Source organism: Myotis brandtii, unplaced genomic scaffold, assembly GCF_000412655.1.
Source record: "Myotis brandtii unplaced genomic scaffold, ASM41265v1 scaffold947, whole genome shotgun sequence".
Classification (NCBI taxonomy): domain Eukaryota; kingdom Metazoa; phylum Chordata; class Mammalia; order Chiroptera; family Vespertilionidae; genus Myotis; species Myotis brandtii.
Genome location: NW_005371908.1, coordinates 314,199 through 336,339, shown reverse-complemented (window position 1 = coordinate 336,339; position 22,141 = coordinate 314,199). Strand labels below are relative to the sequence as shown.

Below are 22,141 nucleotides of genomic sequence, written 5' to 3'. Positions count from 1 at the left end.
GGGAAGAGGCGGAGCTGGGGGGGGAGTATCTGAAATTGACTTCTTGCCTCTTTCTGGGGCCTTAGGCCTCAGATAACAGGGCTTTGGAAGAAGGAATCCTGATGATGGGAAGTCAGGGGTAGGAGCCTCTCTGGCACCCCTTGCTCTATTTCTCACAAGAGCCTGTAGATGTCTTGGTTTCCTTAAGTGGCCCAAGCTCTCACCCCCTCCCTCAGCTGCTTCCCTGCGAGCCCACAGAAAGGAACAGCGAGGCCAGACAGCTGACGGTTAGCTTTTTGTTTTTAATTTGTCTCCAATAGGCAACATCATCTGCCCATTCTGCATGGGAATTGGGTCCTGAGTGAAGGCAGCCCAGCACCCACTTTAGGAATTGGAGGCAGAGAGGTGGGAGGTCTGCAGGCTCAAATCCCCCCATTTGATGAGTTATGTTTGGAGGGCCTCCAGTCCTGCCAGGGTAGGTTAAATTTTGTCTACTTGGCCACAGGCCCCTGGGAGCAGTTGAAAGTATGTGGGCTCTATGGCCCTGTCCTGGGACAGTTAGAAATTTGGAGGCTCCTCGGTCTCCTGGGAGCAGTTAGACATTAGGGAGGTTGATCCTTGCCCCTGGGGTAGCTAGAGGGTCTGGCTGTTAGAGATGGGTGGCTCATGCCTCAGCCCCCAGGAGATGTTAGAGATCTGCCAGGGTCAGGGGGGCTGGGACCCCAGTTTTAGGAGGGGGTGGTTATGAGACTGAGGGAATGCTCTGAGCTCCCCAGACAAAAGCTGCAAGTTAGGGAGGACCAGGGCTGGTTGGGGCTCAACTGCCCCAAAGGAGCTGGGTATCCTGCCTGGGAGGCGCAGGTGTCACTGGGGTTTCTCCCCCTCCGTGGTCCTGGCCTCCTCCTTGGCGGCAGGTGGGGACTTCCTGGGGGAAGCTGAAGTGGTGGGGTTGGGGCTCCCCAACCCTGACTGAGCGTCAATGCTGGCATGCTCCTTCCGGACAAGGTCTTCTAGCTCCTTCTGCAGGGGACAATGTTTCCAGGGGTCAGAGGTCACCATGCCTCATGGGGTCAGAGGACCCATGGGGCAGGGGTCCAGGGACTGGGCTCAGGGAGGGCTGGGGTGGCCCAGGCTCCTCACCTTCCATCCGAGGAGGTCAGCAAGAGCCAGGCAGCCCTGGTCACAGTCACCCAGCCAGGCCACATCCCTGTGGTTGAGTGAGAATCAGATCTCCCAGGCTTGCCCCAGGCCCCTGCTAGCTCTGCCCTGTTTGTGTGCCTTCATGCCCCACCCTCTCCCCACCCCCACCTTGGACCTGTCCCTCGCAGGCTCCATTCCCCACAGCAGATCCAGGCCTTACCTGTAGGCCTTCTTGGAGTCAAAGTCCATGCCTCCCCCAAGGCCCATCATCATTCCCAGGAAGGGGTCAGTCTGCAGGGAAGAGGGGGTATGGGGAGAGAGAAGAGCACTGGGTTTGCACCCCAGCTCTGTGACTTCGCTTAAGTGGCCTGGCCTCTCGGAATCTCAGTTTCCTTATCTGTAGTGGGGATGATCATCGAACCCACACCGAGGGCTGTACTGTCAGTGGGTTAACCCAGGGAAAACGCTTACAGCAGCGTCTGGCACATGGCATGTTTTGCCTGTTGGAAGAAACATTACTCTCCAAGAGGAAGCCCCTGGTGACTCTGATGACACTGAGAAGGCCCAGGCTCCCGCTGCCCTGACTCTTCAGTTCCAGGAAGTGTTTTGGCTTCAGTTGCTCTGAGTTGGGGTTATGTCACTTGCTCAAAAGGGCTCTGAATGACCCAGAGCCTGTGGAATTTTAGAGTCAGGGCAGCCCAGAACTTGATCCCTCTGGATTCTGGAATCCCTGGTCCGGAGCTGAGGGGTCTGAACTATTGGGTTCCCCAGAGACCCATCCCATCATTCCGAGGCAGCCAGTGGGAAGAAATGGGGACCCATGTGAGGATCAAGCAGGCAGGGAAGAATGAGAAGTGAATAAAAGCCGACTCACCTGGCCAGTTTTTTCCTTGTTGATGAGCAGGCGTGGGGTAGAGAGGGGTGCCCTGGGAGGATGGCGAGCTGAGTAGTGAGGACCTGTCCTGGCTCCCCTATCCCCAGCACCCCCGAGCCCAAACCCCAACCTACTTGCTGATGAGGGATGCAAAGGGCTGCACCTGCAGAGAGGTGCCCATGATGATGAGCAGGTCCACGTTCAGGAAGTCCTGTGAAGGGGGAGTGGCCATGGCCATGAGGGCTCCACCCTCAGCAAAGGCTGAGGCCCTCCCTCCCCACCCCAGTCCCCACTGCTGGCTGAGGAAGTGACCCTCCCCAGGGCAGGGTCCAGGCTGTCCCCACATGGGCTGAGCACAGAGTGGTGATGGAGACACTTACTGACTGAATGCAGGAGAAGAAACGCGCTGGGAGGTTCTCACCAAAGAACACAATATCTGAGGTGGAAACGGATGGACAGACAGACAACACAGGACAGAAAAAGACAGTGAACAAGGGGAGGCAGAGTACAGGAAGGAGCAGAAGGCAGACCTCAGGGCTGGGTGGGGGGTGCAGAGCAGCAGGGACAGGCCAGGGTACAGAGCCCTCTCCCTGGAGAGAGGGTGACCAGAGGTGGGTGGATGGCGACTGTGGCCTTCTGGGGAAGGGGTTAGTGGGGTGGGGTGTTTCCAAGTCGGCATTAGATTTGGGGCAGTCCAAATCTCCCTCGGTTGGTCCCTGGCCCCAAGGCTCACCAGGCTTCACCACGCTCTGACAGTTCTCACACTTGGGAGTCACCTCGGAGAAGATCTTCTCTGGGTGTGGAGAAGGGGAAGGGGAGAAGGAGGTGAGAGGCTCTGGGCTGGGGCTGCAGCCTGCCCTGCCACCTCCCCTGCCCCTTTCTTCACTGTCCACGCAAACACACCTCAGTCACCAGGGAACCTCCTGGGTATCTGCCCTGCTCAGAAGGGACCCCCCGTCTCAGAGAACTGCCCCTGTCCTCCCCCATGCCCCAGGAGTCCAAGGGTGGCTCCCAGCAACAGGCTTAGCTACTGAATGAAAGAGTCAACAAATGAGCAGACACTTGCTCCTAATAGGGGCCACTGGACTCCCCAACTCCCAACCTGGGGAAACTGGAGTCAAGAGTGAAGTTCTGTCTGTGGGTCTTTGAGGGCAGCCCTATTTCCTCCTGGGTAAGAGAGGCCTGGGGTCCCAGGCCTGGTGGCAGAACAAGAGGGAAGAATACACAGATGATCCTGGGATGGGGAGAAATCTTTAGGCAGACTTGGGTTCTGTGACTGACACCCCCACACACCATACTGTGACTATCATGCTCCTTATTGCTTATTATTATTTTTTTTAGTATATTTTTATTGATTTCAGAGAGGGAGAGGGAGAGGGAGAGAGACACAGAAGCATCAATGATGAGAGAGAATCATTGATTAGTTGCCTCCTGCACACCTCACAGTGGGGATTGAGCTTACAACCCAGGCATGTGCCCTGACTGGGAATCGAGCCAGCAACCTCTGGGTTCATAGGTCGCCACTCAACCACTGAGCCACACTGGTCTGTCTCCTTATTGCTTATTGATTAAGAAAACTTGAAAAGCATTCTGCCACTTGCAATCCATAGAATCCTAGCTCATTCATTCAACCATTCATTTCTTTGACAAATAGTTAGAGAAGTGTTTTAATGTCTGTCATTTATTTTAAAACATTTCTGCATTGACAGTATCCTATTTTGTGGGTGCTGCATGAGCTATTGCTGTAAGTGAACATAATGGGGTAATGTTAACTGTACATCATCCCCAGCTGCACGTAGCTGGGCTGTTCAGGCCTCCTCACTCAAAGGATGGTCAGCTGGTATTTTATCCAGAGGCCCTAATACAAGTGTTGTCCTTATCTCCCATGGACACCAGAGGCTTTGTGAAGTTAGCATAAAGAATGTCAGAAATGGGTTTTCATGGGTGAAATAAGTGACTTCTTTTTTTTTTTTTTTTGCCTTTTCTTCGTTCTTAGCTCCTATGATTCCTCACACCTCACATTCATTTCTTCATAAGTGACTTCTTAATTCACACAGTGGAGGTCAGAAATAGGCTCTTGCTGTATTCAAGAAATGTGGGTTGGCTGAAAAATTTCCCCCCCCTTTTTTGGACACTCTGCCCTAACATGAATGGGGACTATGACTTTAGCAAGCCCTGTAGGGGCAGCCCCAGCCTTCAGCCCTGATCAGGCCTGTGTTTGGCTTCACACTCCATAGATTCTGCTCGCCTGAATTCATGGGCTAATTGAGTCCTGTGTTTCTCGTACAAGTGCTGTCCCATATGGTCGTCATAGCAGATATGGCTTTTTACATTTAAAATTGAGTTCCTTGGTCCCACTAGCCACATTTCAGTGAAGCCAGCAGCTGCCATACCGGACAGTGCGGAGATGGGAGGTTTCCCTCATCTCAGAAAGCTCTATCGGACAGCTCTGCTCTCCTGAGAACTTAGTTCCAGCTGCCTTGATGAGCACATCAGGTACACTAAGGTCAGAGCCCCTCAAAGGGCAAAGAGCTAGGGTTTCATGACATCACGAAAGAGGCGGTATGACCATTTGGGGGCCTCTGCTACCTGTCTCTGTGTGCGGCTGACCTGGATCTGGAGCTTGCATCCATCATAACCTGGCTGTGAGGAAGTAGTGGAGCAATGAACCTCACTGTCACTTCAAATCTTTGGAGGCTGCCATTATCTGCTAAAAAGAGCCACAGAGCTGTGCAGGGCAGAACAGGTGCCCACTGGGGAAGGCCCTGCCCCTGGAGCTGAGCAGCGGACAGTGGGCAGAAGGCCTGCCCTTAGGGATAACCTCCAGCCCCTCACCTTTCATCCAGCTGAGTGTATACTCCTTCCGGCAGAGGGGGCTGATGCAGTGCGACGTGTAGAAGGTGCCATGGGCCTCCACTAAGTCCTCAGGCTCCAGCCCTGCCACTCGCTCCAGGGTGTCTATGTTCTGGAGGGAGAAAGGGAGGGAAGAGGGTCAGGAGCAGAAGACGGAGCAGGGAGTTGTAGCCAAGAGAAACCAGTGGGACAGGGAGAGAGAGAAGGTAGGGAAAGCAAGGGGCAGGGTGTGTCTAAAAAATTCTGTTTATTCTTATGGTGCCACTGAAAGGGTAAAAGTCATGGATGCTTATAGGCACGGGTCCAAACTCAAATGTGTATAAGCCCAGGCCCATGGCCATCACCAGCCCATATGGCATTTCTCTGCAAATTCAGGCCACTTTGCTTCCATTTTTCAGATCATTTGTTTTGTCGGAACCACATACTTTAGTGCCACCTACTAGAAATCTGTTGAAATGATGTACAATGTTCCCATTGTAAACCGAGCCCCCTCCGATGTGGCGTTCTTGTGCAGCACCCAAACTGCACAGCTGTGTGTGGCAGCCCTGGCCAAGCAGCAGCAGAAATAAAAAACTCAGGGGGGCTTTGTGGTTTTAATCACACTTTCCCTATTTAGCAGCCAGGTTTCTGACAGGTCTGTTTCACGGACAGAATCTTAACTGTATTCCTTTGAGACAAAGAAACTTTCCTGATTCACCAAACAAGGATATTCTCTCCCACATACACATTTGTGCTCTCATTTTTCTCTCAACACGCAGCCTCTCTGGAGCAGTTTTCGTTTGCCCGTGAGGCCGGTGCCGGCCGAGGACACTGGCAGATGTTACAGAGACGGTCCGTCACGTGTGGCCCACAGCTGAACCGACAAGGTTTCCTGGAGATGCCATGGACAACTGAAAGGTTCCTTTCAAGGGCAGATGGCCCCAACTGCACTCTCCCCTCCCTGCCAGAAATCAGCTTACCCCAGAACATGCAGACAAGAGTCACTGTTCCCAGATTCTCTGCAGCTTTCTCCCTCCCCCTCTCCACTGGGAATCCTAGTTTGCCTTTGTTACTTGATTCAGCCTACTATTGACTCCCTTGTACATCAGCAGTGTGTGCGCAGATAACTCAACAGCGTGTAGAAGAACTGCCTGAATGCCTGTTATTCTTTGACGCCATGTGAAATCAAGAAACAAAAACAAAGAATGAGGCCAACCTGTATGTACGGATAGGAAATGATCTCGCCACTATGTTAAAAGGCAAAAAAAGCACAAAGGCAGTGTGTACAGGATGTGAAAAAAATATATTTGAATTTGTGTATCTGCTTGCCACAGAATGAGACACGCGAAGGAGCCCACATCAGTGACCTGCAGGGAGGGGAGCTGGGGGCTGGGCAGTATGGCCCAAGGAGATTCTGTCTGGAAGGACAAGCACTGAACTTGAGACGATACTCAGCAACTGCCACATGGCCCCGGTGCCGGCAGGAAACTGGCCATGGAGGGGTGTGCCCTGGGCAAGGGTGAGCAGTTCCGAGAGTGGGCAGTGGCTACTCAACTCCACCAGCTATTCTCCCGGAGAAGGCCACCCAGGATGCAGCGCTTCCCAATTTTTAGGGCTTTCACCTGAAATCTGATTTTTAAACCTTGGTTCCCTTTTTGTTTTAAAACATTGTGTCCCTGTTAGACATATCACCATGGACAGCTTTTAAAAAGCATGAAGCTGCTATGTGGGTGAGGATACGGAAGAGTCTTTCAGACAAAGGGTGAGGTGAAAGAAAGCTAAGTTCAGGGAACATTTGAGATCGTGCTTCCATCATATGTTTGGCTTAAATAAATACTTATAATAAAAATAATGCACAAGTATGGCTGTGCATTACCAAAATGCGAGCTGAGGCGGGAGACCAATGAATTGTGCTGACAAAGGATTTCCTTCTTTTAGCTGCCCAGTGAAAGAGAAATAAAGAGAGGCAAATAAATTGGTTGAAAAGAAAGAAAGACAAGTCCAAACCCTATGTATAGTGCAAATGCCAATATTTCAAAGAATGTGTTGCTGTGATGATCAAGTGACTTAGGTGAACAGGGCAATTGTTCTCACATTTGAGTGGATACTTGTGCCTTTAGATAAAAACTGCATGATATGTCGCTTCAGAATTGCTGCGTCACCACAATTCAGAAAGAAGTGAAGACAATGTGTTCCAGGAAACTGGGTCAGTGACTCAAATAGTGGCTGAGATCAAGGAAGAGGGTGTTAAGTTTGAAAAAAGTGGTTTCATGAAATGTGAGAATGGAAAGGTTTTTTCCCCACCTTTATCTATTTTAGGTAGTATGCCAGTTTGAATATTACATATAGTTAAATTTCATGCATTAAATGTTGCAACTGAAGGGGGAATGCCTGCAGAGTACCCTTTGACCCCAGAATGTATTCATGTTGGCTCTCGTGTAAAAGTAGGAGGCGGCTGCCATACTTTCATGGTCAAGGGCAGGCACATGTGCCTCTGCAGAGCTGGGGAGTGAGCCCGCTGAGCAGCTCTGACGGGCACTTTGTCCTGGGCCTGGGCTTCTCGTGCTGGAACCCTGTGATCTCATCCTGTCTGGTGAGTTTAAACATTGTTTATACGCTGCTCCTCTGGCTTAAGTCTAGACTCCTGTGTCCAACCATCTGTCCACATCTCCACGTGGCATCTCAACCTCAATAGGCCTCAAAGCAAACTCCTCTTCTGCCCCCACCCCCACAACCTCCCACCATCTCAGTAAAAAGCAGCAGGTGCCCAGGCTGAGAGCTGTCCAGTCATCCTTGACTCCTCTCTCTCATGAATCATTTCACATCCCATCCATCAACAAGTCCTGCTGGTTCAAGCTTCAAAATGGATCCATAACCTGCCCCTTCTCCCCTTGACAGCCCCCACCCTGGCCCAGCCTCCATCCTCTCCTGCTTAAACCATCACAGCAGCCTCCTCCCTGGTCTCTGTAACCCCCTCCCCACTGCGCCCATAGTCTAGCTCCTACAGGCAGCCAGAGGGACACCTGATCTCATCCCTGCTTTGCTCAGAGCCCTCCTGTGGCACCATCTTGCTCAGGCTTGAGGCCCCATAAGGTCTGCCCCTGTCACCTCCCTGACCTCATCTCCTCCATTCTCTCCTACTATTGTCCTCTTCGCTTACTCAGATCCAGCTTCTTGAACACATCAAATTTGGTCTCCCTCAGGATCTTGCACTGGCTGTTCCCTTGCCTGGAACGCAGTCCCCCAAAATAATCTCATGGTTCCTTCCCTTAGGTCGTTGTTTAAATGTCTTAGTGAGGCCTTCCTGATACCTTGTTTACAACAACCCTCCACCCTCCACACACAGAGGTTCAGATTTCCCTTTCTGCTTAAACCTACTCCACAGAACTCTCATCTGCCACAGTACATAAGCTACTTATGCATCTTGTCCATGGTCTCTCCCCACATTAATGTCAGCTTCAGGAGGGCAGGGAGTCTGCTCTGTTTGCTGCCAGCAGGGCCTGGCACTCGGTTGACACTCAGTAAACCTTTGTGACAGAAGCTAACAAACAGGGATGCCAGCAAGGGCAAGGTGAGGAGTCCACGAAATCATGCACGGAGGGCACTGGCTCAGATGAGCCATTGTATCATGTCTGAGCCACATCCTGTGGATAAAGCTGACCCTCTGGGAAGAAAGGTCAGGTTTATCTTGAGCCTGGGCTACTCCTAGGAGGTGACTGTCCCCTACCCCATCACACTACCAGCTCTAGGCAGAAGCACCTGCACTCCATTTGAAAAATCTGGGCCTACAAAGAATTCATCCTCCCCCTGGTGGCAGTTTCTGAGGCTGCGGGCCCAAATTGCCAGGTGCAGGAAGGAAATATTAGAATACCTATTTATATTCATGTGTTCTCTATTTTACAATTTGGGGTTCTGAGGTATAGTATAATTTATAGCATGCATGATATCATGTCATTTCAATACATAACCAAAAAACAAAGGTAGAGGCATAAACATTTTTTACTGCTAAGGGTGTGAGATCCCAGAAGTCCAGGAGCCAACAAGGTGAGCCATCTTTGCCTGAGTACCCCAGGCTGAGGCCCTAGGCTCAGCACCTGACATGTATGAGCCAGGAACCCATAGCACATATGAGGCTTTTGTGCAAATCATAAAAAGATGACCCTTTCTTAAGACACTACATCTGCCCATTAGGATACTGACATAGTGTACGGATTTTGTTAGATCCAGTCATTCTGGTATCATCTGCTGGAAAATCTATGAAATCTATGGTGTAAATGGTATCCCCTCCCCTCAGGCACCAGGTCCTTTCTCAGTACATGTGGGATGGCTCAGAGAAGAGGAGCTCACTGCCATGTCACCTCAGGCCTGAGAGTGTGTAGCTGTTCTGGCCTCTGCTTTACAGAAGGGCAAACTGAGGCTGAGAGGGGAAATGGCTCACTGCAGGTCACCGGACAAAGCAGCAGGGGCCCGAGCTCTTACCACTGAGGCACCAGGTCACAGGCAGCCTCCCTCTCCCTCCCAGGATGCCCACGGTCCCGCCTACCTGAGTATAGCAGCGCCGGAGCAGCCCTTTCTCCTTCAACAGGCGGATGAAGTAGTGACACAGGGTCGGCTGGAGGGGAGCAATCATAACAATGATGACAATAACAGAGAAGGCTCCCGACATCGCCACCTGCTGCTCACTGTTCTGGGCACTGTGCCTGTTTTACCTCATGGAATCATCACATTGACCTTGTGAGGCACAGGCCATCATTATACCCATTTCACAGATAGGAAACTGAAGCACATGGAGGCCGATTATCTTGCCAAAGTCGCACAGCTGCCAAGTTTAGAGTTGGGGTTTGTACAAAAGCAGCCTGTCTCCAGAGACTGGGCTTTTGTACATATTGTTAACTCATTTAAGCCTCACAACAACCCTTTTCATATAATATTATCAGCTTCATTTTACAAATGGAAAAACTGAGGCTCAAGGTCAAAAGAGCAGGGAGCCCTAGCTGGTTTGGCTTAGTGGATAGAGCCTTGGCCTGTGGACTGAAGGGTCCCGGGTTCAATTCAGGTCAAGGGCACATACCTCAGTTGCCGGCTCAATCCCCAGCCCTGGTCAGGACTTGTGTGAGAGGCAACCAATCAATGTGTTTCTCTCACATCGATGTTTATCTCTGTCTCTCCCCGTCCCTTCTCCTCTCTCTAAAAGTCAATGGAAAAAATATCTTCAGGTAAAAATTAACAACAACAAAAAAGAGCAGGAAATGAGGGATCAGGAGTCAGAGCCCATGTATTTAATGACCAGTTTATATTTGTCCAAGTGGCCCTTCCCATGCCTGCTGTCCACCAGCCTTTGCTGTTCTCCCTGGCAAAAAAGAGCTCACCTTGCCCTGACCGATTTGGCTCAGTGGATAGAGCATCGGCCTGTGGACTAAAGGGTCCCAGGTTTGATTCCGGTCAAGAGCATGTACCTTGGTTCCGGCACATCCCCAGTAGGGAGTGTTCAGGAGGCAGCTGATCGATGTTTCTAACTCTCTATCCCTCTCCCTTCCTCTCTGTAAAAAATCAATAAAATATATTGGGGGAAAAAAGCTCACCTTGAATTGCCCAGGATAGAGTTCCTTGGCGAGGGCAAAGAAGGGCTCTGGATGTTTCTGTGGAAGAGAAAGTGAAAGGCAGGTGGGCACCCAGATGCCCCTGGTGACATGAGAGCAGATGACCCCATTCCATCCCCTAATCCCATCATTGCAAACATTCCTCCCTGCACATACCTTGAAGTAGCCAATCTCAAAGATGGCCTCTGGATAGGGAAGATGGTACTTCTGCAGGTTGGCATAGAGGCCCGTGGATGGGGAGCGGAAGTCAGGGATGCCCGCGGCTGGGGGAGGAGGGGCAGGGAGCAATCCATCAGGGACCTGGGCCCCATCTATACCACAGTGACCCTTCCAAGTGAGGGCCTAGACACGGCTCCCCCTCTCCCCACCTCGCCCCTGGAAGGGGCTCCCCCAAAACAGGGGAAGGGGGCACTTACACGTGGAGATTCCAGCTCCCACCAAACAGATGACCCTGCGACCTGGAAGAAAGGAGTTTATGCATCATATGACATGGTTTGCTTGGCCCCAAAATAACACCATCTATCACAGCCCTTGACACTGTTCACTTGGTCCCAGGCCCTGGGGCAAACATTGCAGATGCATGAATGGTCCTCCCAACCACCGAGAGGCAGGTGGTGTTAATATCCCCACTTTACAGATGAGGAAACCAAGGCTCAGAGAGGGGAAGCAGTCACACAGTTGATTGGTGGAAGAGCCAGTATGGGGACAAAGAATCTACTGTTTGAAATTATACCAACTTAGTCGAGAAAAGGCCACTTGTAGAGAAGCTTCTGCCCCTAACTAGACCTAGACACACCTAGATTTTTTCTAAATATATGTTTTTATTGATTTTAGAGAGAGGAAGGGAGAAAGATAGAGAGAGAAACATCAATGAGAAACATCGATTGGTTGCTTCCTACACACTCCCTATTGCAGCGGTTCTCAACCGCTTTCACAGGGGTCGCCTAAGACCATTGGAAAACACATATATAATTACATATTGTTTTTGTGATTAATCACTATGCTTTAATTATGTTCAATTTGTAACAATGAAATTGGGGGTAACCACAACATGTGGAACTGTATTAAAGGGTCGCGGCATTAGGAAGGTTGAGAATCACTGCATTGGGATCGAGCCTGCAACCCAGGCATCTTCCCTGACCGGGAATCAAATGGTGACCTCCTGATTCATGGGTCAATGGTCAATCACTGAACTACACCAGCTGGGTGAGATAAAACTAGATCTTAAAAAAAAATATATATATATATATGTGTGTGTATATATATATATACATATTTTATTGATTTCAGAAGGGAAGGGAGAGGGAGAGAGAGATAGAAGCATTATTGATGAGAGAGAATCATTGATTGGCTGTCTTCTGTACCCCCCCTACTGGGGATTGAGCCCGAAACCCAGGCATGTACCCTTGACCGGAATCAAACCTGGGACCCTTCAGTCTGCAGGCTGATGCTCTATCCGCTGAGCCAAACCAGCCAGGGCTAAAACTAGATCTTAATGAGGAGGCTAGGGTTGAGGGTTTCCCCCAGAAGAGTTACTGGTTATTGTAAAAATCTCTGGCAGGACCTCATCTTTTGGACACAATCCTGAATCCACCTATTTCTAGCATATTATACACATTTCTTTTCTCTGTAATCAAACACACATTAGTCTGGCAATTTTCAGGTGAAGACCAAAGATTTACCACTCTCAGACCTAATGAACAGGAGAGTGGATAACAGATTCAAATCCTGGTTCTCCTGCTCACCATCAGGGCGTCTCAGTTCAGATCCCTACTCTGACTTCAGTTTCCTGCTGTTAAATGGGCATAATTTCAGTACTGACTTCACAGGGCTGTTGAGAGAATGAATTTATTCTTTTTTTTAAAAAAAAATATATTTCTTTATTGATTTAAGAGAGGAAGGGAGAGGGAGGAAGAGATAGAAACATCAATGATGAGAGAGAATCATTGATTGACTGCCTTCTGCACAGCCCCTACTGGGGATCAAGCCTCCAATCCAGGCATGTGCCCTTGGCCGGAATCAAACCCGGTACCCTTCAGTCCACAGGCCAACGCTCTATCCACTGAGCCAAACCGGCTAGGGCTGAATTTATTCTTGTAAAACTTAGATCTGTGCCCAGCACTGGGCAAACACTATACAGTTGACCCTTGAACAATGTGGGGGTTTAATAGAGATGACCCCACCCCCACCCTAGCATGTTGAAAATCCGTGTATAACTTTTGACTCCCCTAAAACTTAACTACTAATAGCCTACTGTTGACTGGAATCCTTACCTATAACATAAAGAGTCAATTAATATATATTTGTATGCTACATGTATTATATACTGTATTCTTATAATAAAGTATGCTAGAGAAAAGAAAATTATTAAGAAAATCATAAGGAAGAGGAAATACATATATAGTATTTATTGAAAAAAATCTGATATGTGGACCCATGCATTTCAAACCTGTGTTGTTCAAGGGTCAACTGTGTATATGTTTGCTATTATTCTTGAGTCAACTGTATTACATTTCTTGAGACCCATGATTTGTATACCTATAAGCACTTTGTTCCCCTATATTTATCAGCTTTCAGAAGATAGGAAGACAGGACAGGGGTCGAATCATTTCACAATAGCCCAGTTGCCTCTTTAGCTGCTGGCTGGCAGGCAGCCCTGCCATGCAGCCTGGCACCTGCCCATGAGCTGATGGACAGACACAAGTGAAGGCCTGTGAACCAGGCACCTCTGGTGTATCCTGTCCAAAGGAGGACAGCGGGGAAGGAGCCTGTGCTCTGGATTCATAGGGCTGGGGTTGAGTCTTGACTCTGCCTCTAACTAGTGTGTAACCCTGCACCAACTCACAGCCTCTCTGTGCCTCAGTTTCCTCCTCTGTCCAGATTACTCCTGTAATGATCTCACATCTCATAATGATGTGAAAATCAAATGAGAGGAAGCCCGTCAAGTGCCTGGCCCAGCACTCGGCAAATAGTGAGGACTCAATTAACTGTTTATTTATTATTATCCCCTCATAGACCCATTATCCTAAAATCCAGGTGAAGGAAGATGGAGGAACACTGTAGCCACTGCCCACCCACCCAAGCCAGTAGCTGGCTATAGCCAGCTGCCTGGTCTGCCCAGGAGAGGGAGGCTCAGGGTGGCAGCCTGGCTACCCGAGAAGGGAGCCGGCAGCAGCTGGAAGACGAGGAAACTGGAGAAGATGTCCTCAACAAAGGTCTGTTCAGGACCCTCAAAGGGTTGATTGTTCTAGTTGAGAACTGCCGAGGGCTTGGTTTCTCAGACTTGGGTGACCTCAGCTCACAGCAAGAAATATAAACTACATGGTGACCCAGTAAAGAGGCACCTACACACCACAGCTGAAAGAAGCTTTCTGTAATAATTAATAATCATAGGGAACACACAGCTCTTGCTATGCTCCATGTCCTAGCCCAGGCATTTACATTTTTATTAACTTTTTTTAACCCCTAATAACTCTATAAGGAAATACTATTATCATCTTCATTCTATCAAACAGGCCTGGCCAATCAGAGTGCAGTCATTAGTTCAGCAATGGAGATGTGACCCAGGTCTGGCCAATCAGAGACACAGTGATTAGTTTGGCGTAAGAACGTGACCCAACCTGCACCAACTGAAGCCAATCTCTGCTCTGTTGGGAGAAAGATGCTCTCTTCAGTGGGAGCTGCGAGGCTGGTGGAACTTGCATTTGGAGCTGCCAGGAGCTACCTTCACCCCAACACAGAAGAAACCAGCGCCAGAGAGGGTTACGATGTTTGACAACATGGAAGCCCCTGAACCAGGCCATGCTTCAGGCTGGATTTTAGTTAAGAGTTGAACAGACTCCTTTTTTGGTATAAACCAGTTTGAATTGGGTTTCTTGTTACTTGCAGACAACAGTTGTGAATAGTTCAAGTAGCCGGGGGCTGAGAAATCGCTTGGGGCCAGGACGGGGGAGTGGCCCAGTGCAGGTGGGGAAGGACTTACAGCGCTCACTCAGCATGTAGTGGGCCACCCCTTCCAGGGTTAGGTTGTCCAGCAAACGCTCCTTCTGGGTGCCCAGGCCCAACGTCTGGGAGAATAAATTTCGTAGGAAGTCCACTGGCCAAAAAGAAGAGAGACAGTAGTGGGCACTCAGCCTGGGTGCACAGAGGCTCAGAGCAACCCTGCCCCAGCCCAGGGATCCCCTGCCTTCCCACAACTCAAGGGTCCATGCTGGATCCAGCCGGGGGGCGCCAGGCATTGGCACTGCACCCATTATTACATACCTGAATGTCATCCCTGATGGAGGTGAGGGGTATCACCCAGACCCTGCCCTAAACCGCCCCCACCTCAGCCCCCGCAGAATGAGGCTCCTAAGGAAGATACTCACTCTCTGCTTCTCCACCAGCTGCTCCTTCCTCAGTGTCTGAATCTGAGTCCTGAAAGGGGTGGGGGTAAGGTAGCCAGGTCCAAGAAGTGGGATTAGGAAGTGGGGGGTGGGGTGACACCCCGGTTTTGGGAAAGGCTCTGGGCTGGGATGTGGGCCCAAGGAAGTGAGGGGCCGTGGTGGAGGGACAGCTCTGGGGGCCAGTGTGTGGGCTCTGGGTCAGGGTGCCTGCGTTGGGGACACGGCCTGCCTCTCCCAAGGACTGTAATCTCATATGGGTGACTTTGCTTTTCTGAGTCTCAGAGCTCCTCATCTTGGAGACGGATGTCAGAGGGCAGCTACCTCAGTGGGCTATTGTGAGATGAAATGAGTTCATCTATGTGAGGGGCTTAGACAGCACCCAGTGGGGTAAGTGCTCAGGAAGCTCTGACTATTGCTATTTCATGTGCCAAATCCACATTCTCCCCTTGCATCCCTTCTTGTCCCCTGTAGCATGCACCTGCCGCCCCCTCCCAGCCCTCCTCACCAAAGTCACTCCATAATAATGTAATAATGCCAGTGAAAACACTTCAGTCCTCACCCTCTGGTCATCAGCCCTCCTGATGAAAACCCCAGTTACTGCCTTTCCAACCCTCCATTTCCTTATCGACCCCTCCCCTTAGCCAGGCTCCCAAATTGCAGATCCTGGGCCCTGCCTGCTTTCTCCCTTCACCTTCCCTGGGATACCTGCCTCATCCATGCCAATGGCCTTGGTCCAGTCACTGATGATGCCACCTCTCTGATCCAAGGTTCCCATGGCCTCCTGGATGCCTGCCTTTAAGGGACCCAAGGCTCCTCACTCCCACCGTGTCCCACACTGGCCTCAGCATCTTTCCCAAACCTGCTCCTCCTCCTGGGCCCCATCTCAGTGTGGCCTCCATCTCCCAGTTTGCCAGATGCATCCAGCCTTCCTCCCCTGCCCTCCTGCCATAATGTGTCCCCTCTTCAGTGCTCCACCTGGTCCAGCCTGTCCTCTTCCCTTGGGGGCTCTGTCCCAGCCTCCTACCTAGACTCCCAGCCTCAGTCTCCACCTCTGATCTACCCTCTACCCTCCGTGTGATGGCCTGTCTGGGCTGGCCCACTCCCCTCCACTTCACAAGCCCTTCTCTTTGGTGTCTCCAGTCTAATAATCTCATCAACAACATCTACAAGGTCCACCATGATGTCAGCTCCACAAGGCAGGGGTTTTTCATGTTCACTACTGGATGTCTAGCACCGAGAATAGGATCTGGCACCCGGTAGGAGCTCCGGCACTATCCACCACTGAATGGAGAAATACCTGTGTGCTAGACCAGGGCTGGGCCCTGCAGTGGCACTAGTAAAAACAATTCTGACCAACTCACTCTCCTGCTTAAAACCCCTTTCCCCTATCACTCTGAATATGAAACTCATCATTTTCTCAGAGCGTGGTCATATCATAGCACAATGCTGCACCCTGCATCTTCTGCAGAACAAGATACTATAGACCCACCTCATTCTTTTAAGCAGCTGCATAGTGTTGCATTGTAAGGAGGCCCCATAGTTCACTTAACCTGTCTACTGACAGCCACTTGGGCTGTTTCCAGTTTTGCCCCATTATGGACAATGCTGTAATTTAAGCCCTCGAGTCTCTCTCTTTGAGACTGAGGATCCTTTTTAACATTAAACCCCTTTCTCTGACAATGGCCCTACTTTGGGAGCCAGGCGAGGGAGAAGCCGTGGCCTGACAGGAAGCGCTTGTGTTTCCTCTGCCGGGCGCCTGTGAGGTGCTCTAATCACAGCTCCTGCATTGCCTACAACTTGCAGCAATTTAGCTGCTGGGGGTGGGGGTGGGAGTCTGGCATTCTTTCAGGCTGCAGACAGTGAGGCTCCGTGGAAGGACTCAAGGGCCCTGCCCAGCATGTGGGACCTAGAGGTGTTCTCAGGGCTTTCAGGCCTCTGTGTCTAGCTCTCACCGAAGCATCTGGAAGGCAATGTGAGTGTGCTGTGGCTTGCAAACCCTTCCCAGCTCTTCTGGCTGAGAGACAGAGGACAGGATACTTAACAACTATGCCTCAAATTCCTCTTCTGTAAAATGGCCACAATAGGCCTTGACTCCCACAGGAATGCTGGGAAGATGAAATGAGATGATGCCCATAAAGCACTAAGCAGAGTGCCCCGCTGAAGTATTCAATAAATGTCAGCCATGCATACCCCAGTCACCACCTACTAAACGTATAACACTCTTCCAGGCTCCCAGGTCTCTGCACTAGCTGCACCCTCTGTGTGGAACACCATTTCTCACCTTGCCTAAGAAAATTCAGTCACTCGTCACGTACTGCAAATGTGTCTACCTCAATCTGACTCCTAGACCAGCCTGTGGATTCCTCCAGAGAAGGGACTGACTGGAATATCTGTGACCCCACAAAGTTTCCTCTGGGCTCCCACAGTGCCCTGAGCTATTTTCATAATCACCCTGTAGGGTCATTTTCTAGTCACTTGTCCATGAGATCCATGAGTTCAGGGACCAAGTTGGATGCCTGTCTCTTCCAGGAGCAGCATAAATGAGGTTCAGAAGGGACTGGAGGGTGGGGAGCAAGGAAAGAGAAAAGTTCAGGAGGGCAGGCTTGGGGTTGAGGCTGCACACTCCGATAGCCCTCAGAATCCACTATTCCCCAGGAAGCTGAACTGGGAGGTGGGGGCGAGGGACTGGGGCTGTGAGCTGAGGGCCCTGGGGTAACTCTCCTTCTGTCCCCCCCACCCCCCGGGGAGTGGGGTGTGGGAACAAGTCCATCTCTCTCCTTCCCTCCACCCTTTCCCCATCTCACCTGAGCCTCCTGCACCTTCCCTGCCTGGGTCTCCAGAGGGTCAGAGGCTGGGGGAGGAGGGGGAGCAGATGTGGTTACAGTGGGGGGAATGGTTAAGGAGTTATGAAGGGCTTCAAGCAGGGGGCCGGGGCAAGAAGACCCACCAAACTAGTTATACTGGTGTATGGGGGTGGAGGTAAAAATGCAGTAGAGAGAGGGAGAGGGTGGGGAAAAGCAGAGTGGAGAGTGCTGGGAGGAGAGGTGGTTAGTGAGGGACAAAGGGGCTGAGACATGAAGGCTTAGTAGAGGGAGGAGAAAGTAAAGGATTCAGAGCATGGAGGACACCAGGAGGAATCAGGACGGACATAATAGTGTGTGTGTGTGCTCGCGCGCGCGCGCTCGGGGAGGGTTAGGTTTACAGACAGTGGTAAGTTTAGAAAGGAAGAGAAAAGGTAAGAGATACTCGGACTGGAAGTGAGAGGAGGTGCGGTGGGGATGGTTTGTTTAGGAGGGGCACAGGAACTAGAGGGAAGAGATAGGAGGGAACACCAGGGGTCCCCTAGCATCTTACAGTTCCCCCTAACAACCAGGTACCCTTAGCAACCGGGACAGCAACAACCTAAGTCTTTAGCAAAGAGGGTCCTTGGCAACCAAGGTCCCTCTTTGCTAAACTTGGAAGACAAAGCAAACGGACCCTTAAAAGCTCGCGACCCAGAAACCCACCAACCTAGCCATAGGGATAACTTAGCAACGGCCCCCAGAACCCCACTCCTCCCCACACAGCCCCTATCTCCTGCCCCACCTCGCCCGCCCTCGGCCCCGGGGCCTGCAGATCTCAGGCAGGCCCCGGAGCGGCCCTGCCCGACCCTCCCACCAAGGCCCCGACTCACGGTCCGGCTCGGCCATGAGCGTGGGCGGGGGCCCTCGGGGCTGTCACCGACTGCTCGGCCCGTGACGGCACCGGAAACAGTAGTGTCAGAGATAGGACAGAGGACTACAACTCCCAGCAGCCAGCGAGGCCGCATACAGGTTTTCTCACAACTTCCGGCGCGCCCTTTTCGGTAAGAATAAACAAACGAGCCCTAGCCGGTTTGGTTCGGTGGATAGAGCCTGGGCCTGCAGACCGAAGGGTCCCAGGTTCTATTTCGGTCAAGGGCAGTTCCCCCGGCCAGGCCGTGTGCAGGAGGCAGCCAATCAATGTGTTTCTCTCACATCGCTCTCTCTCTCTCTTTCCCTCTCTCTTTCATTCTCTCTAAAAATCAATGGAAAAGTATTCTTGGGTAAGAATTAACAACAACAACAAAAATAATAATAAAAAGAATAAACAAGCGAGGTCCTGACTACGAGTCCCAAAGTGCCCTGCGCTGATAGGTAGCCATGTTGATAAAGGGCGCCTGGAAAATGTGGGAACCGGTAGAGAGCGTAGTCTACATGAAAACTCTGATTGGCCATGGAGTGATATGGGGGCGGGGCGTGAGCGATTTGGCCTACTCTGATTGGATGGATCAGGGGGAGTGTTGGGGAATTCCCTGCAGGGCGGAAGCGCCAGAGCTCCAGGCAGAGCCCAGCGACTGGCCCGGGGCCACGGGGCCCCTGAGACTTGGGGGGCCATGGCCGGGGTCGCGTGCTTGGGGAAAGCTGCGGATGCCGACGAGTGGTGCGACAGTGGCCTGGGCTCTCTGGGTCCAGATGCAGCGGCCCCCGGAGGACCGGGATTGGGCGCGGAGCTGGGCCCGGGGCTGTCGTGGGCGCCCCTGGTCTTTGGCTACGTAACCGAGGATGGGGACACGTGAGTGAATCTTAGGCTGCCCTCGCTTCTAAATCTGACTTCTGATGCTTGACTTCCTGACCTCTAACCCACAAGTCCTAGTCTTTTATAAAGTCAGTTTCCTACCCAAATGATCCTAACCCATAATTTCTGACCTCCTTTCTTGAACACTGGTTCTCAGAATTCCACATGCCTTTCCAGTGATCCCAAAACTAGACTTGATCTTCCTGACCCCAGCCTGAGACCTTTATTAGTAGCTCAGGCAGGTACCTCCTGACCTCTAACCTCCACAAATATTTATGATTTTTGATTCTTCGCTCCTGATATATGAGCATTAAACCTTGATTTCCGAAATAATTACTTGACCTTTGATTAAGATTCCACCTTCTGAGCACTAATCTTCACATCTCACATTCAAAGAGAAAATTTGTAAAGGAAGAAAAAAAGAGGGAGAGAGGAAAAAGGCACAGAAAGACACAAAGTAAGAGAGAGAAAAGAAAAGAAAGACAAAAAATGACAAAAATGAAAAAGACAGAAAAATGGAATGCCAGCATATAGTAAGTTCTTTGGGAAAAATAAAGCAGGATAATGAGACAAGTAGATTATCTGGGGAGGGCATTCCCGGTAAAAGGGTAGAACAAAAGAAAAAAACAATGTTGGAAAGGCCCCAGTGAGGGATTGTACCTGGGGTTTTTGTGTGTTGTTTTCTGCCATATCCTCAGCGACTGAACAGAACCTGACCCATAGGTGGCACTCAATAAACATTGATCTTCTGTCAAAGAACCCAGTTGGCTTCATTACTTTTCTCATTTCTTTGGCTTTCTATTTTATTGATCTCTGTTCTGACTTTGTTTCCTTTTTCCCTTTCCTTTGGGTTTGATTTATTTTTATTTTTCTAGTTTCTTAAGGAGGTCATTGAGTTCAGACCTTCTTCTTCTCTATTATAGGTGCTGTGTGCTGTAAATTTCCTCAAGCACCGCTTTAACAGTATCTCACAAATTCTGATATGTTGTGTTTTGACTTTTATTAAATTCAATATACTTTATAATTTCTCTTTTGATTTTTTTCTTTGGTCAGTGGATTATTGAGAAGTATGCTATTTAGTTTCCAGATATTTGGAAGACTTCCAGATACCTTTCTTTTATTGATTTTTAATTTAATTCTATTGGAGACTGGTAATAGACTTTGTATGACTTGAATCCTTTTAAATTTTTAAGACTTGTTTTGTGGTTCAGAATATTGTGTGCACTTGAAAAGAATGTATATTCTGCTGTTGTTGGGTATAGTGTTCCATTCCACTATGTCCTGGATGATGATTGCTGTCCAGTTGTTCTATCAATTATTGAGAGAAACTTATTGAAATCTCTAATAAGAATTGTGGATTTGTCTATTTCTCCTTGTAGTTCTATCAGGTTTTGCTGCTTGTAATTGGACACTATTATCAAGGGCACAAATGTTTATAATTCTGTCCTCTTGATTCATTGATCTCTTCCTCATTATGAAATACCCTCTCTATTTCTTGCTCTGAAATCTACTTTGATATTAAAATACTCCCTCCTGCCCGGCTAGTGTGGCTCAGTCAGGGCACATGCCTGGGTTTCGGGTTTGATCCCCAGAGTGGGGCACACAAGAGACAGCCAATCAATGATTTTCTCTCAAAATTGATGTTTCTCTCTCCCCTTCTCCCTTCCTCTCTGAAATCAATAAACATATATTTTTTAAAAAAATACTCCCTCCTGCTTTCTTTTGACTGACTGGTGTTAGCATGCTACACCTTATTCCACCCTTTGATATTTTTATTTTTACTTTTTAAAATCCTCACCCAAGGATATTGATTTGAGAGAGAGAGGAGAAAGAAAGAGAGAGAAACATCGATCAGTTGCCTCCCATATGCACCTGGACTGGGATCAAACCCAAAACCTAGGTATGTGCCCTGACTGGGAATTGAACCTGTAACCTTTTGGTGTACCGGACGACATTCCAACCAACCTACCAACCCAGCCAGGGACATCCTTTTATTCTTAACCTATTTTTAAATATTTATATTTAAAGAGTTTCTTATAGACAACATATAGTTTGGTTTTGCTTTTTTTTAGTTAATGTGACAATGTCTGCCTTTTATTTATTAACTAGAAGGCCCGTGCACAAAACTTGTGCACTGGCAGGGAAGGGGGGGTCCCTCAGCCCAACCTGTGCCCTCTCAGATCACGCTGCCGCTCGCCCCGCCCGCCCCGCCCAAGACACAGCAGGCCCGGATCCGCGCTGGGGCAGCGCAGCGGGATCTGCCTGCAGTATGCACATTAGCTGCCATCTTTGTTGGCGGTTAATTTGCATATCTCACTGATTAGCCAATGGGAGGCGTAGCGAAGGTATGGTCAATTTCAATCTTTGTCTATTATTAGATTAGATTTAAAAAATATACTTTTATTGATTTCAGAGAGGAAGAGAGAGAAGAGAGAGAGATAGAAACATCAGTGATGAGAGAGAATCATTGATCTGCTGCCTCCTGCATATCCCACACTGGGAATTGAGCTGTCAACCCAGGTATATACCTTGACCAGGAATGGAACCGTGACCTCTTGGTTCATAAGTCCACACTCAACCCTGAGCCAGGCAGGCTGGGCAGTGTCTGCCTTTTAATTAGAATGTTTAGATAATTTACATTTACTTATTGAAGCAGCTATGTTTAAGTTTATTATATTGTTACTAGAGGCCCGGTGCACAAAAATTTGTGCACTTGGGGAGGGGGGTACCTCAGCCTGGCCTGTGCCCTCTCGCAG

The 22,141-nt window shown here is 49.8% G+C and overlaps 2 protein-coding genes across 6 annotated transcripts in view; one reads left to right on the top strand and one right to left on the bottom strand.

Moving 5' to 3' along the window:
* Positions 1–261: 261 nt before the first annotated feature.
* SIRT2 (sirtuin 2) lies at positions 262–18,633 on the bottom strand. Of its 5 annotated transcripts, XM_014533144.1 has the most exons (17): positions 18,484–18,500; positions 17,615–17,661; positions 17,262–17,367; positions 14,793–14,841; positions 14,408–14,521; positions 10,842–10,883; positions 10,582–10,688; positions 10,408–10,464; positions 9,369–9,437; positions 4,829–4,958; positions 2,727–2,786; positions 2,374–2,429; positions 2,128–2,204; positions 1,994–2,045; positions 1,340–1,410; positions 1,120–1,186; positions 262–999 (listed from the first exon to the last, which is right to left on the bottom strand). In XM_014533144.1, coding segments are annotated over exons 4-17 (1,059 nt in total). In that variant the 5' UTR covers positions 14,794–14,841; positions 17,262–17,367; positions 17,615–17,661; positions 18,484–18,500; the 3' UTR covers positions 262–843. The 5 variants fall into 5 exon arrangements, with proteins under 5 accessions (XP_014388630.1, XP_005886033.1, XP_005886034.1 ...); XM_005885971.2 differs by lacking the exon at positions 17,262–17,367 and having other exon boundaries at positions 18,484–18,587; XM_005885972.2 differs by lacking the exon at positions 17,615–17,661 and having other exon boundaries at positions 18,484–18,563.
* A 470-nt stretch (positions 18,634–19,103) lies between these two features.
* Positions 19,104–22,141, top strand: part of NFKBIB (nuclear factor of kappa light polypeptide gene enhancer in B-cells inhibitor, beta) — a 15,637-nt gene continuing 12,599 nt past the window's right edge. Inside the window, exon 1 of the mRNA XM_005885969.2 lies at positions 19,104–19,382. Coding sequence (XP_005886031.1) covers positions 19,204–19,382 — 179 coding nt within the window. The 5' untranslated portion in view covers positions 19,104–19,203. The remainder of the gene's footprint in view (positions 19,383–22,141) is intronic.

Excerpts from the sequence above, each read along its gene's own strand:
- SIRT2 (XM_005885970.2), bottom strand. The coding sequence starts at position 18,618 with ATGCGGCCTCGCTGGCTGCTGGGAGTTGTAGTCCTCTGTCCTATCTCT. Across the intron at positions 1,187-1,339 it reads GACTCCAAGAAGGCCTACAG|GGATGTGGCCTGGCTGGGTG; the intron begins GTAAGGCCTGGA and ends ACTCAACCACAG. Across the intron at positions 1,000-1,119 it reads CTGACCTCCTCGGATGGAAG|AAGGAGCTAGAAGACCTTGT; the intron begins GTGAGGAGCCTG and ends TGTCCCCTGCAG.